Source organism: Dryobates pubescens, chromosome Z, assembly GCF_014839835.1.
Source record: "Dryobates pubescens isolate bDryPub1 chromosome Z, bDryPub1.pri, whole genome shotgun sequence".
NCBI lineage: Eukaryota > Metazoa > Chordata > Aves > Piciformes > Picidae > Dryobates > Dryobates pubescens.
In genome coordinates this window covers 106,603,203-106,617,104 of record NC_071657.1, presented here as the reverse complement: position 1 = coordinate 106,617,104, position 13,902 = coordinate 106,603,203, and the positions used below count along the sequence as shown (strand labels likewise).

The 13,902-nt window shown below is 44.4% G+C and overlaps 1 protein-coding gene across 1 annotated transcript in view; it reads right to left on the bottom strand.

The window, feature by feature from the left end:
• Positions 1–13,902, bottom strand: part of LAMB1 (laminin subunit beta 1) — a 43,289-nt gene that overhangs the window by 26,143 nt on the left and 3,244 nt on the right. The window contains exons 3-15 of the mRNA XM_009910182.2: positions 12,956–13,144; positions 12,791–12,854; positions 11,128–11,330; positions 9,788–9,908; positions 9,446–9,634; positions 8,910–9,089; positions 8,440–8,552; positions 7,370–7,449; positions 4,776–4,911; positions 2,627–2,785; positions 1,737–1,864; positions 1,203–1,326; positions 9–213 (exon numbers count right to left, since the gene is read on the bottom strand). Coding sequence (XP_009908484.2) covers positions 9–213; positions 1,203–1,326; positions 1,737–1,864; positions 2,627–2,785; positions 4,776–4,911; positions 7,370–7,449; positions 8,440–8,552; positions 8,910–9,089; positions 9,446–9,634; positions 9,788–9,908; positions 11,128–11,330; positions 12,791–12,854; positions 12,956–13,144 — 1,891 coding nt within the window. The remainder of the gene's footprint in view (positions 1–8; positions 214–1,202; positions 1,327–1,736; positions 1,865–2,626; positions 2,786–4,775; positions 4,912–7,369; positions 7,450–8,439; positions 8,553–8,909; positions 9,090–9,445; positions 9,635–9,787; positions 9,909–11,127; positions 11,331–12,790; positions 12,855–12,955; positions 13,145–13,902) is intronic.

Below are 13,902 nucleotides of genomic sequence, written 5' to 3'. Positions count from 1 at the left end.
TTACGTACATAACGCGGTCTCGTGTAACAGTGCAGAAATGCTGAATATGATGTTCCTGCAGACATCAGTCATGGGGGTTTTCACAACACTCCTGCTGTTTTCCAGACACCGGTATCGCTGGAACGTTTCCCAAGCACTGTTCATGACCACATCTTCACCTGAGCCTCCCACTGTGAATATGTCCAGCGATTTGCAGTATGGCATGAGAACAAGCTACAGAACAATTTTACAACGAAAAAATGTCACTGCTTGTAAATAGCCCCCATCACAATTGTAAAAAACTAGTGTAATTCCACTTCCTATCTTCCTTTTTTTGGCCAAACAGCTAGACCAAATTTGGAAGGGAAATGAAGGTATTTCTCCAGGTTTTGGTGCAATTGTTCTGGTACCTACCAAATTCTATCAATTCAAAAGAAAAAGGCTGACACTGACATTCATAACATACATGGCACACATTAGCCTCCCCAAAGAAACTACAGGTCTGTGGAACTAGCTGCAGACCTGCGAAACACAGCAAAAGCCTTGTGCTGTTTTTAGGCTACGCCTTTAAAATTTTGTTACAGATCTTGAGCAGAAAAGTAGAAAAATAAAAATAAATCACTATTGAGAGTTAAAAAAACACCCTAAAGATGATTCTAAACAAATTCATTGGAGAAAATGTCTAGTATAAGATTGGCTGTACCAAAACAATACTTTCTCTTTTCTGATCTCTTCTCTGCTTGCTTCACTTGGCAGAGATTAACCTGCTTTCTGGATGACCTTGGCTGCATTATTTTGGTTAAGTCTAACTACTGCTTTCTCTCTCTCCTTTCTCCTTTCGGACAGGGGTTGCGGGGGGGGACAGTGAAACGGCTTCCCTGGTCTCTGGCCGGGGGGGGGTTGTGTTGTTTGCTAATTGTAAATATCTGTATAATATTGTAAATACTGTATATTTTGTACATATTCATTGCATTCCATTGTAGATTCTAGTTTTGCTTGTAAATACAGCTTCCGTTTGCTTCATACTGAGCTGGTCTGGCATAGTTAATGCTGGGAGGAAATTTCAACCCACCACAAGCCTCTTAGTGGAAAACAACCCACGCCGAGACTGAAGAAACCTATGCTGCTTTACACTGTTCAGATGCATGCCAGAACAGATGCAAACTTTAAGGCTTTTAAACACCCTTTTACCACAGAACATCCCTGAAACAAATTCTGCTCACAGAGTCAATGAGTGTGTAGGGGCTCTCTGTCTCTGTATCCACTGAGGAGTACTGGGGCAGCTCCAGGCGGATGGTGTAGTTCAGCCCCTTCTCGAAGCAGACAGGCCGAGGGAGAACAACATACCTGGATTAGGAACAGGAAACAGTTCTCACTGCGAATGTCCAGCACCATAAAGCATTTCAGTTGGGCTATAAAGCAATTGAGATAATGGAAAGCAGACAGAACAAAAGCTAGAACATTAAAGAGGCAGTTCGGAGGCTTGTGCAAGTCAAACTGGAAAAGCTTATTGGCAAGGTAGAGTCCTATCAATGTTCACTCACAGGCTGTGCAAGCACTTTCCCCCCTCTTTTATTCAGTGAACAAAACAAGAATAAACTCAAAAGCTTTGGGTCTCCAGATATAATCCTAAATATGTTTTTACAACTCATTTTGAGTTAAATTTTCAGAGGCCACGGCAAGCTGAAAATGTGAAATTACTCTGTTTCAATGTTTTAAATACTTTTATTCCTTTTGGCCATTCCAGTTATACTGACCTGGAACCAGGTGACAGCGAGACAACCTGATTATCATCATCAGGAACTGTATTGCCACACCGGCTACCCGTGGGAATCTTGCCTGGGCGTGAGATGCTGATCACAGCTTTTTCCCACTGGTCTGGCAACTGGGGGAAAAAAGGGATTATGAGCATCAAGCACTGTCCGGAAGCTCTTGGGAGCATCCAGAGCTCAGGCCAGGAAAAACAGGGTGGTCACTGTGCTTTGGTGGGGACAGGGCTGCAGCTCCAGCATCAATGGGGCATCTACTGGCTGCAGGTTTGGGCTGAGACATGACAAAGGAAGCACTCCCGGGCCTCTTTCAGTACAACAGCTTCTCTTCCTCCCAAAGACATGACTAGGTGTAGGCGGTCAGCAGCCCCATCTGTGGCATGGTATCAGCACAGGGTTTGCTAACCCACTCTTCCCTCCCCATCTCTGGATAAAGCACCAGAGTATTTCACTGCAGTCAATTGCTGACAAGTTCTAGGTACATTGCTGGGAGGACTTTTCTCTTTCCCTTCACCCTGTGAATTATCCACAGTGAAATCTGACTGCTTGCAAACACTCAGCTGCAGGCATTCAACATGCAGCATGGGCAATTTGTCTCCTAAGGCACGTAACAGTGTTTCCACCCATTAGAAGGCTGTCTGGCTGATGCCAAATTTATCATCTAATCTGTCCTGATGGGACACTTTTTAATTTGCTCATTAAATACGTACTGAAACAACACAATAATGAAAGAAACTGTAAAGCAAATAGGACTAGTAATAGACGACAACTTGGATTTTCACACATCCTAACTGAGTGTCTATCCCTGTCTTTGAGTCCAAATATCTCTTGGAAGTGCTGGGCTTCTGTTAGTCCTGTAGTGGGACAGCCAGACCTACCTGTGGCTCGTAGCGGACCAGAATATCATACTCCATGGAGTAGGGGATGTTGTCAATATAGAATTCCAAGTACCCCCCCTCAGGGACCCTTACAAATCCCATGCCTGTCCACGATGGTGTGCGGTCTGGTGTGTACTGGCGCTCTATGATGTTTACTCCCTGCAAAAACAGGGAACGGAAATTTTAACACTGATACATTGAATTTGCAAGCCCCACAGGAGTGTGCAATGAGTTCTGCTGATGGATCACTTCTGTACTGCAGCATCCTTTGCATCCCAGAGAGCACAAATTCTCTTTTAGACTCCTGTGTGTGCACACTTGTTGCCCTTCCACTTAACAATACATGAAAAACAAGAAAGAGAAAATAACCTGCTGCTAGTAACTAACCCACCAGCTACAACACCTTGATCCATGTAAGGACTTTCACATCATACTTATAGCAGCAGGATTTACTGCTGTGGCACATGACTGCCCAAGCTAAGTGCTAATTACTTCCTGACAACACCGGGCTGCTCCAAACCACTCCTTAGGGTAACATTTGAAAAGCAGATCATGGCTATCACAAGCAAGTTGTCACTAAATAGATGTTCAGCAGTCAAATTAATACATGGTCACTCCTTTCAGTCTGAGGCAACAGGTTTTTATCTGCTACTCTATACATCAAGCAAAGAAGAAGAAAAATGCAATGGAAAATGGAAACGTGTAGTGCTGAAACTTCCTGTTTCAACTGTATCTGCATCCATGAATAGTTCTCCCTCTGTAGAACAACATCCTGTGCATTCCTAAGCAGGCTGTTTCACTAGAAAGGGATAAAATACGAGGAAATACCTATCTATCTATCTATATATATACACACATATCACTTCAGGATATCCCCTCATGTATTTTCACACTCTTTGAAGAGAGCCTAGCTATAATTTATTACCCTTTCACTTTGCACAAAGGGTTGGAGCTCCCCAGAAAGGATATCAGGCAGAATGTTAACAAGGGCATGCAGCTGTGGAGAGCACAGGGGCTTGGCACTACCTGAAAATCCCTGCAGCTCTGTGTCACTTTGTCTTGTGCTGGGCCCCTACCTAGGAATCTATAGAGTATTATTATGCCACAAAATTTGTGACAAAGCTTTTCAACATTGGAACTTTTTAAAAAATGGTTGTTCTGGAGGTTTCAAAAAGCAAACCAGCAGCACAGCCCCACACTCTGCTCGGCAAGGTGGGTTTTCACATTGGGCTCCTCCACACTCAAGCCTTGATGAAGTCTCGAATACCACTTCTCCTGTCAGGCAGACACAAATGCATGAAAAAGTCTGTGTCACATCACATACACTCTGCTGTGGTCTAACTTTTGATGTGCATTCTCCTCCCTTTCCGCAGTTATCTAAGAACAAAAATACTCTTCCTTGGCTGAAACTGCAAAGTGGATGCATTTTGCTTGAAATAAATAAATTAGGACCAAGTGCCCCAATTGCAGGCAGAGAAGCACCTGCTGCTTTACAGAAACCATTATCTCATCTCCCTGACTCCTTGCTGGAGGCAAAAGTAATTGATGTAATCACCTAGCTTCTATTAATGAATTAAAAGCAAGGCTGTGCAATGGTGAACACAAAGAGCCAGAGATCCTAGTGTACCCGACCAGGAGGCAAAATAAGCCAGAAGCAACCTTACTGACAAAACCATTTTTTTCCACAATCAACTATGGTTTTAGTCATTGATAAAAGAAAGGCTATTGCTGTACAGAGACTCTAAAAACTGCAACATGTGCTTAAATGCATGCTTTGTTTCCTCCTCTTTTCAGTGGCACCAAAGAGAAGAGCCAGTGTCAGTATCCCACTGCTCTTGAGATAAGAGAGGAAGGAGAAGTGGGTGTGATGGGCATGTACACAGTGGGGTACAGAGAGGGATGCTGACAGGAAACTAGCTGTACAAACATGATCAAAGGGTTTCCCCCCCTAAACGGCTACATTATTTATCAATACTAAGACTGAAGAGCTATGAGAAGATTGTTTTCCGACACACCCCAGTTTCATGTTTTCCACGTTTTTATTGTCAAAACGCTCAAGGTATAAAACAGATGCTTCCAACACCCAAATGCTGGAACAAGTTTCCCACAGCTGTCCAGACACACCAGCCCACAAAAAACAGCTACTCACGGGACCCAAGCTGGCTTCCTCCGCCTCGTAGATGTAATGATCAAGCGAAATGAAGTAATAGCCAGGCTCCACCTGGTTGCATTGGCGTCCAAACATGTGGGGCCGGCATTTGCATTGGCCAGATTCACTCGAGCAGCTAAAATGGAAGAGCAATGAATTTACAACATACCTTGGCTATGCCGAGACAGCGCTAGAGTCATCTTCCGCTTTGACATTTTAAGTGACACAGGAGAAGAAGCTCTTCCGGACACAGCTGCATCTGGACAGAAGATATTCTCGGGCTCTGCAGCTGAACCACCTGCGCTGCTAAAATGGCAGCATGGTCCTGGGTGCAGTCATGGGTCAACCCTGCTATCATTCTCCCAAACAACTCCTAGGGTCAGGCTGGGAGTGAACAGCCAGGAACTACTTGCAGTAGGCAGTTTGCATGTGTTTTTCTCTCTTTGGATGGCAAGAGGATTTCCTGTTACAGATACAGGCAGTTCACTGCGACCAGACAACAGTCCTGGGACAGCTTTGCTTGTTACCACAGATGTAGCCAAGACACATGTCTGTCCTGCAAGCTGAGGGCAGCCTTCAGCTCCAGGCTTGCAGGACACGCAAGCAGCTTATCTGTTTATATGGGCTCAGGCACTGCAAAGAACATCCTGAGAGGTCACACACCAGCAGCTACGTGCAGAGGTAAAACCACACCTGGCTGCTCTGAAGTAGGACAGACACAGCCAAAAATGTGGAGACAGAGCCATCACTAGGGAATGCAGAAGATCTGTCCAATGTGACCTACAGCAGCTCCACTTACTTCATGATGAGCCATTTTTTCTTTTCTTGATACAGCTTTAACCCCAAACTGCCTTTTGGTGGTTTTATTGTCCCTCAAGAGTCCAGCCCACATTATGAAGAGCCCTTGGGCAGGTTGTATTTTCAGATGCGCCCAATTGCACTTTTTCATGGGAGTCTTTCATGGTTCACCACAATATGCCTCTTTCTTTAAACTGGAGGAGGAATTTAAGACATATTTTCTGAACTAAACCCCACCTTGGTTTCCTGAAAAATCTCCAGGCTTTTCAAGTCCCCATTCCAAGAGTTAATTTTTAACTGAAACCATTTTGGAAATTGCAGAGATTCACTTAAATGCTCACTTTGAGATGCCATAAATGCCCCAGCTGCCCCAGGAGGGGAGCTGGGAAATTTCCCTTCCACTGTCTGGATTACAACACCAGGATGAATTTTGGGCGAGGTGCAGCCACCCAAGGGGCTGCATGCCACACCCTGAATTGGAGCCACGAGAAGGCAATTCAGCATCTGAGAGGAGCCCCAGGGCAGGCAAAGCTCCTTCCCACTGATGGCAGAGAGCAAAGCCAGGAGCTTGAGCTGGGCTTTATGGCTCTCCTACAGCTGGAGGAAAGCACAGCTGCTTCCTGCCTTTGCCAGGGCCACGCACATCCCCATCCCACATGGTTTTGCAATCACTGGGCTCAGCACATGGGAAACAGGCTGCAAAGCCTTGCTGGGCCCATGCTAAGCAGTATCCCAAAGCCCTGAAAGCAGCTGCACTGGGGGAGCCAGCATGAGCTATGTGGTGTCACCAGTCTGTGCACAGAGGAGTAAATAATCACTAATGACCATGCTGCTCTCTGCCAAGGGCTAATAATTCACTCAGGAGCAGAGGGGAAAGACGGGCTGCAGGACATTCCCACAGCAATCCAGACACAGATGGGGTGTCTGCAGGCTATGAAGACCTGTAGGAGTCACACTGAGACCAGCCCCAAACTCCACTGGTGTGGTCCTTTGGGCCCCAGTGGGAAACAGTTTGTCCCAACCTCTTGGAAAACTTCTGTGGCTTTAAACAAAGGCAGGGTGTTTCAAAGGGTGTGTGGAGAGAAGGAGAGAAATAAAGAATGAAGGACATACTGCTGTTGAAAAGCAGGGGGTTTGGACACACACCTAATGCACAGAAAAATGCTCTGGTTGGAGGAGCAGTCTGGCTACCCAGCACCCCTCTGACCAGGCATGTAAGCCAGGAACTTTCCATGCACTTACTGAGGGATGCATCTTCAAAACCTATGCTTTTCTCTAAAAGCTTTCACCTGCCAAGTGGGCACTTTCAGGTCCACATCCCACCCCATGTAGCACCACTGGGTCAATGCAGTAACACCATGCAGCTACAGCACTTCCTGAAGTACTGGTAGATAGACTGACTGGCCAAAGGGTCAATTCAGGAGCAAATCAAGAATTAACCTGATGGTCCATGTCGCCACCTGATTCCTGCTTTGACCTTGTGAGAGCAAAATGGGTTATGACCAAGGCAAAGCTCAACCCATGGCTCCTAATCTGCCTGACCAAAGGGAGAGCTACACTAAAAGTAACTTTACATGTTCACCTGCACCGGTAGCACAAACAGAGGCTACTCAGCATGGGAAAGACATGATATCTGTCACCCTGTGCTGTAATCAAGATTTGCCAGTTTCTGGAGGAAAAAGACTTTGCCAAACATCATCCTCCAGAGCACACTGAGCCCTGAACATTGCAGTTGCAAATGAGCTGAAACTCGTGGGGGTGAAGAATTACAGGCAAGTACCCAGGCTAAGACTCACTTGTTGTTCAGTGCTCCTCCCTGGTCACAATCGCATGGCCGACATCCATCCATGTCGTTGCTCAGGCCCCAATGCTCAGGCTGAGGGAGGAAATATCACCAGCACTGTAACTTGGTGCTGATTTAAACCCACCTAGCCCAAAGGCACATTGTGAAATACTCGGGCATAAACTATCCCAGACTGCCCCCCGGTCCATGAACCCTCCTCCCCTGGGTGTGGGTCTGCCCTCACAACCACCAACTCAACCTCCCTACTTGCTCTCCTCCACCCTTTTGGTCATCTCAAGGCCTTGAAAAAAACAAACAACCCAAAAACCAAAAACCCACCACATCTTTCTGCCTAGCTTTAAAAACAAGATTCAGGAGGATCCAAGCTCGGAGACCTCAGTTACTGCACCATTTACACCAGTTTGGGCTCATGATCCATGAAGGGTTTAAAAAAATCACAGTCCAGTACAACACACCACAGCAAGAACTGCACATGGGGTGGTGGGTATTTGTGTGGGGCACTGCCTTTGCAGGGCTGCTACTCTGCAACTGGCTCATTAGACAGACAGACTTGTTTAGTGTTTCCATATAGTTCACTGTTAGGTAAGACAGTCTGTCAGCATTTACATAAACACATTTAGTTATCTGACAGTGTGTTTCCATACCACTCCAGCATGCATAAACACCATATGGAAATGTATGTCTATGGAATGATCCTGTCTAAAACAATGGCCTGTATATTAAGCAATTTATGGGCAACATGCTTCTCCTACCATTTTGTCTTTCACCCCAGGGATGGGTACAGTACAACTGCCCCAGAACTCTCTTTTTCACAGAGCAACCACTGCAGGTATCCTAACGTCTCAGTCCTTGCAGTCCTGGGAATTAATCTGGATGCTCTTGACTGACTTGACCTGCCTCCCAGCTCCCAGTGGGCTTTATGGCTCCTGGTGTCCTGAGATGCCTACTTTAGCCTGAACACCAGGCACATGCTTGTAGGCAGTCAGAGATGGTGGCCAGCACCCTCCTCCATGCTTTGCACACACCAGTGCTTCCCAATGCATTTTAGGGTAAGCTACTTACCAGGCACTGATTGCACTGTTTTCCTGTCACCAGGCGTTTACAATAGCAGTTTCCTGTCTCTGAATCACAAGGATTCCCCCCAGGGTGGGTACCCATAGGGTTACACACACAAGCTAGATTGGGAAGTACAAATAAGTAGGTCAAAACATAGAACTGGAGTTACATTTTAGACAGTATGCAACTTAAATATTTACATTAACTTTTGCCCTGAGTTCCCAGGACAGAGATTATTGCATGCTTTGTCCACCACCTACCCCAGACACCAAATATACTATAAGGATCAACTGGGGAACTGAGTTTTAAGGATGGGTGGACTCTAAGCTATGGCAAATCTAAAAGAATGGGGTTTTTTTTAGCAAAAACATGAAACAAAGGGAAAATAATCCACCCCACAAACCAACTTCTGCTAGCTCTAACAGCTCCTCAAAGAGCTTTTGATTACACATAAAGGAACATATGTTTTTACTCACACTGACAACCCGCTGGGTCATCGGCACTCAGGCCATAGAAACCTTCTTTACAGAGGTCACAACGCTCCCCTTCGACAAATAATTTACAACGACATTGTCCAGCAATCAGGCCAGTGGAGAAGTCAGTGTAGCGGTCACAGATGCCACCATTCTGGGAGCCAGCTGGGTCACAGTTGCAAGCTAAGAAAGAGGCATCATGCACGTTTTATTAACCACTACAAGGAGAAGGCAAGTGTCACACTGAATTAAATTTAGCTGCTGTGTAGAGAGTATATCATTCCTGGGAGTATTAGACATGATGTGGGATGAACACATAATGATCAGATAAACGTCCAGACTCTTGGAAGGGAAAGCAAAACCCAGCCAGGCTAGTGCAAGACCTCCAAGACAATGACACTCCCTCGAGGATCTTTGTTTGTGAGCGTGGCACTGGTCAAAAGAAGGCCAGTAAAACTTAAACTCTCTAGAGAAAGCCCCAGGGGGCACAGTCAGGACTCCACAGCCATTCCTAGCTCGAGGAGCAGGGCTGCACTTACGCTCGCAGACGTCGGGGTCCCGCAGGTCTCTCTCTGGGTGCTGGAAGTAGAAGGGCTTGCACTGCTCACAGTTGCGCCCTACGGTGTTGTGCTGGCAGTCGTCGCACACTCCTCCACTGGTGTTGCCTGTCGCCATGTACACGGCCATGTCGAAGTGGCACTGGCTGGAGTGGCCATTGCAATTGCACTCTGGGGTAAAGACAGAAAGCAAAGTACGTCTGGTCTCAGAGATGTGCAGAAAAGACACACCAAAGTCAACCCAGGACTTTATATACTGTTACAAGTTCCCAAGTAACATACTGCACACAACTCACTCCAGTTCTGCCTCTTTCTTAAACTCACTTTTGCATGCATTACTGTTGCGGCCTTCAGCAGGTCGCCAGGGTAAGTCATGGTAGAAATCCAAACACTGTTCACAGTTTAACCCTTTGGTATTATGTCTGCACATGCAGTGCCCATGGACCTGTATTTAAAAAATAAAGAGAAAAGGAATATAGTTGGTAATAAAATATTAAAAAAGAAGCTACAATAAAGAAACATTGGCTACAATCAATTGGTGCAAAATATAGCTAGTAGATAACAGATCTACTTTTGGAGATTGTAAAGCATGTAACTGCATGCCGGAAGACATAAAAGGCCACAGGAGCGTCCTCCCCCTGCCAAGGTAAGCACGTCCTCATGCAAGTTTGTCCTTCTTTCCTTACTGGAACTAATGACTAAATAAACACTTTCAGACACGAACAAGGAGTGCACAGTTCTGCTTCAATAATCACAAAAGCCTCTTAGACTTACAAGTTAGCTGTTTATTAGCTGTTAATTAGCTACTAACATGCATCTAATTATACCAGCATATTACTAGGCCAGCACTTTCTTCCCACTTTGGTTCTCAAAGTGAAGATAACACAGTTTGGACCATATACCAGTCTCAGTTTTTGCCTTCAATATACACAAAACAAGCACTAAGTAAAGCAGCAACGATTGTGTGACAACTGCAGGCATAGTGATGGGGACTACTAGCACTGGAGCCATGATTTAAAAGGCAAAGCCAGTCTTGCTGCTGCTCAGTACCAAAAGTGCAGGGCAATGGAGCATACCCCCTTGCCGACATCCCTATGGCCCCCTGGGACAACCCACACTATCTCCCCATTTTCATCCAGTTAATAAGTCACTCATTAACAGGGGTGCTATTACTGCTTGTTAGGCAAAAATCATGGGAAGGAGAACTCAGAAGAGACATGGCACTTGCACAGCAGCTTACAACACAGGCAGCAAGATCTGCCTTTGGAACTCAGGATTGGCTGGTAATTAGGGTTACAGCCTCCACTTCTCAGCTGATAAAGACTGATCCAAACACAGGTCATGTTTGATTCTTCAAAGCATCCTTTGATGCTTCTATTCCCTTCAATTTTAGGGTAACCCTGTCTACCCCACAGGGTTACACTCCCGTTCCCAACCCTGCCTTTTAATTACATCAGCCCTGAATATAATTAGAAAAGGAATGCTAAAACAATTTTCACCTAATCTGAGCCCTCTGTATTTGATTAACACCAATAATGAGAGATATGTTTTCTTGTTAGAAAATAAAGGCTGGAAGAGTAGGGGGCAGAATGTCATCTTTACATTTGTGTTTAAATCACTTAAAAGAGGTACAGAGAAGAAAAGCTTTATGCAGGAATACTTACCATTCCTTCCACTTCTTCAGTAAAGCCATCCACTGGCGCGCACTCGCTGGCGTGGCCATAACAGAAACAGTTCCCACGAACCACCATATCATAGATGGCATAGTAGTACTTCTCTCTGATCTCCATCCTAGAGTCCAAGAGATTATCTCCCAGAGTGTGCAGCTTGACGAATTTGACTCTCAGATTTGTGATCTTTAATAGGTCTGCAGAGGACACAAAAAACCCAAATAAACAAACAAGTCCCATTTTGGAATTATTTGCCAGATCTTGTATTGACTAGGAGGAAGCCAGGAGTGACTTCCCAAGCACACTTCCTATGGGAGGATTAGCTCAGACTTAATTCCAGCACTCACATACTACCCATCACATTGCTTCATACTCACCAATAAATGATTCCTAAAAACACATTATTTTATGACAGATCAATCACTGTGTACGTTACTTTAAGATTAAAAACACTTATTATTTCACTGTAGACATACAAAGGCACAAATATTTAAGACAAGGGCAACACTACCACCAAAAAGACACTGGCTCTTTGGGGCCTTAAAATGTAAAACAAGCAAGACCTGGTATTAAGGAACTGCTGGCAAATAGATCATGAGCTTTAGGAGTTACAAGCCTTTTAGAAAAAAAATCTTAGCTGGAAATAAGAAACAAATAATTCTTCTTACTCATGTGCCATCTTTCCTGGTAAATTTAATTAGCTACATTTTGCTAAAAGAAGCAACACCCCGTTGCTGACCAAATACAAAGAAGTTCTGGAGGCACAGTTCATGGGAAGACATTATTACGGTCATTAATTCAACCTACATGTTTGCTTTGCTATATGCATCCTGTGTAATTTCCTACAGCTTTGAAACTAGGCTTGAAAAGCGCTTCAAACACAATAAATCAGTTTCTCCTTTAAAATGTTGGTTAAAAATCCATTCAACTGGTAGAGCAACTAGACACTTCAGACACTCTCCTCTGCTCCAGTTAGTTTTATGTTGAAAGACACAAACTGAAACTGAGAGCACACATTAAATCAGGCGTCAAATTTAAGACTAACTCAGGCCAAGTGCCCCATGAGGTTTCTCTCTCAGCCATACTCAGCATCAGGCCTACCTTTGCATTCCTGGATTGTCATGACTCTACATGAATGCCACAATAATTTGTGTTTTATGACAGATCCATGTGGTCCAGCCATGTAGTGCCACCAAGGCCAAAAGTTCCAAAGTCACAACTTGGATGTTCTAAAAAAACCCCAAACCCCACAGCTCCCTTACTTTAGTTAAAAATACAAAATCAAGCAAAAAACCCCCAGAGCTTCAAAAGTACTTACTTTGTGAATACTGTACAATTACAGGATCACATTCCAAGGTTTCTCTTGGCAACTGTGTGTATTTTGGGGTCTTTAATGAAAGTAAATCCCTGATAGTTAAGAAAAGGACCAACTAAAACAATGTGTATAAGAGCAATCATTTGAGCTGACTACACTGATTGTTACTTCCCAGCATGTCACTGTCAGAGTCAGGAAAAGAAGCCATACCACAAATGTATTCATGTGAATTCAAAACTGTTAAAGGCTAATGCATGGCTTTATTTGTGGCTTACTGGTTTTTGTAAGCAAGTACGTACAGAAGTGCTTTCAAATGTGTCTGGAAGGTAGCTGCATACGTACTTTGAATCCTCGGACTGTACGGATCTTCAATTCGAAAAGCGGGATCTAAAACGCGATATATTACCTGGAGAAAAAAGCGTTACAATGAAATATTCAGCGTTAAAAACAGAGAGTCTGAATTTGTATGAAAAAACAATAAGCACTTTGGGAAAAAGTCCCTCTGACCTCTCCCTCCGTTGAAGGTTCAATGTCTGAGTATCGTGAATCACAAATTATATCATCCACTTTCTTCATGGGTCCAGTTGAAATCCCAGGAAATGAGCTCTCACAGTCATATGCAAAGTACCTATATACTTGCCACGTTTCTCCAAAATCAGATGACCTTTCTATCAGCATTGCAGCTGGACGGAATGTCTAAAAGTAAGACAATCAGAAGAGATTTTATTCAGTTAATTACTACTTGCATTTATATCAAGCACTTTTAAGTGTGAGCAACCTACCTAACTGAATCTTAATCTTTCTCCCTGCATTATCTCAAATATTTGGAAATATTTTTTTGCTGATATCCCACTTTCTGCTCAAAGGCAGATATTTGAAAACCACAGACTGCCGCTCTTTAAAAAGACAGCACTCAGTGGCCAAGCGCTTAAATACGCCTACAGTAAATAAGCCAACTCCTAAGTATTTTTGATTCTGAATCCTTTCTCAAAACTGGGAGTTAAAGCAAGGCTTTAGAGAGACAAAATTGTTTTTTCTGGTGCTTGTGGAAAGCAGCACAGTCTTCTGCCTTGCAGTACCCTCCTTGCTTAATCTTCTGCAAATGACTTAATGAGACTCCTCTTGCTTTGGGGACTGGGAGGCCACTTTCAGTGCTTCCTCTCCAACTCTGATGCCCAAAGGCCTTTCTGATGCTCAGAAAATCCCTGGGCTCGCCTATCTCTCTTTGTCTGAGCACACTACCTTTGGCTGTACAGCAACAGCCATCCTCTGTGCTGCATTAGGAAAACTTTCTTCTTTAAGAAGATCGAGAGGTTCACCTTCATCCACTCTTGCTGCATTTGACTCTCCCAACACCCACTAACACTCCTTAAATTCGCCTTGACCACACTCCAGCAGGCTGCACTTGCTTCACACCAACCGCCACCCATCTATCTTACTCTGAACAATAAGCT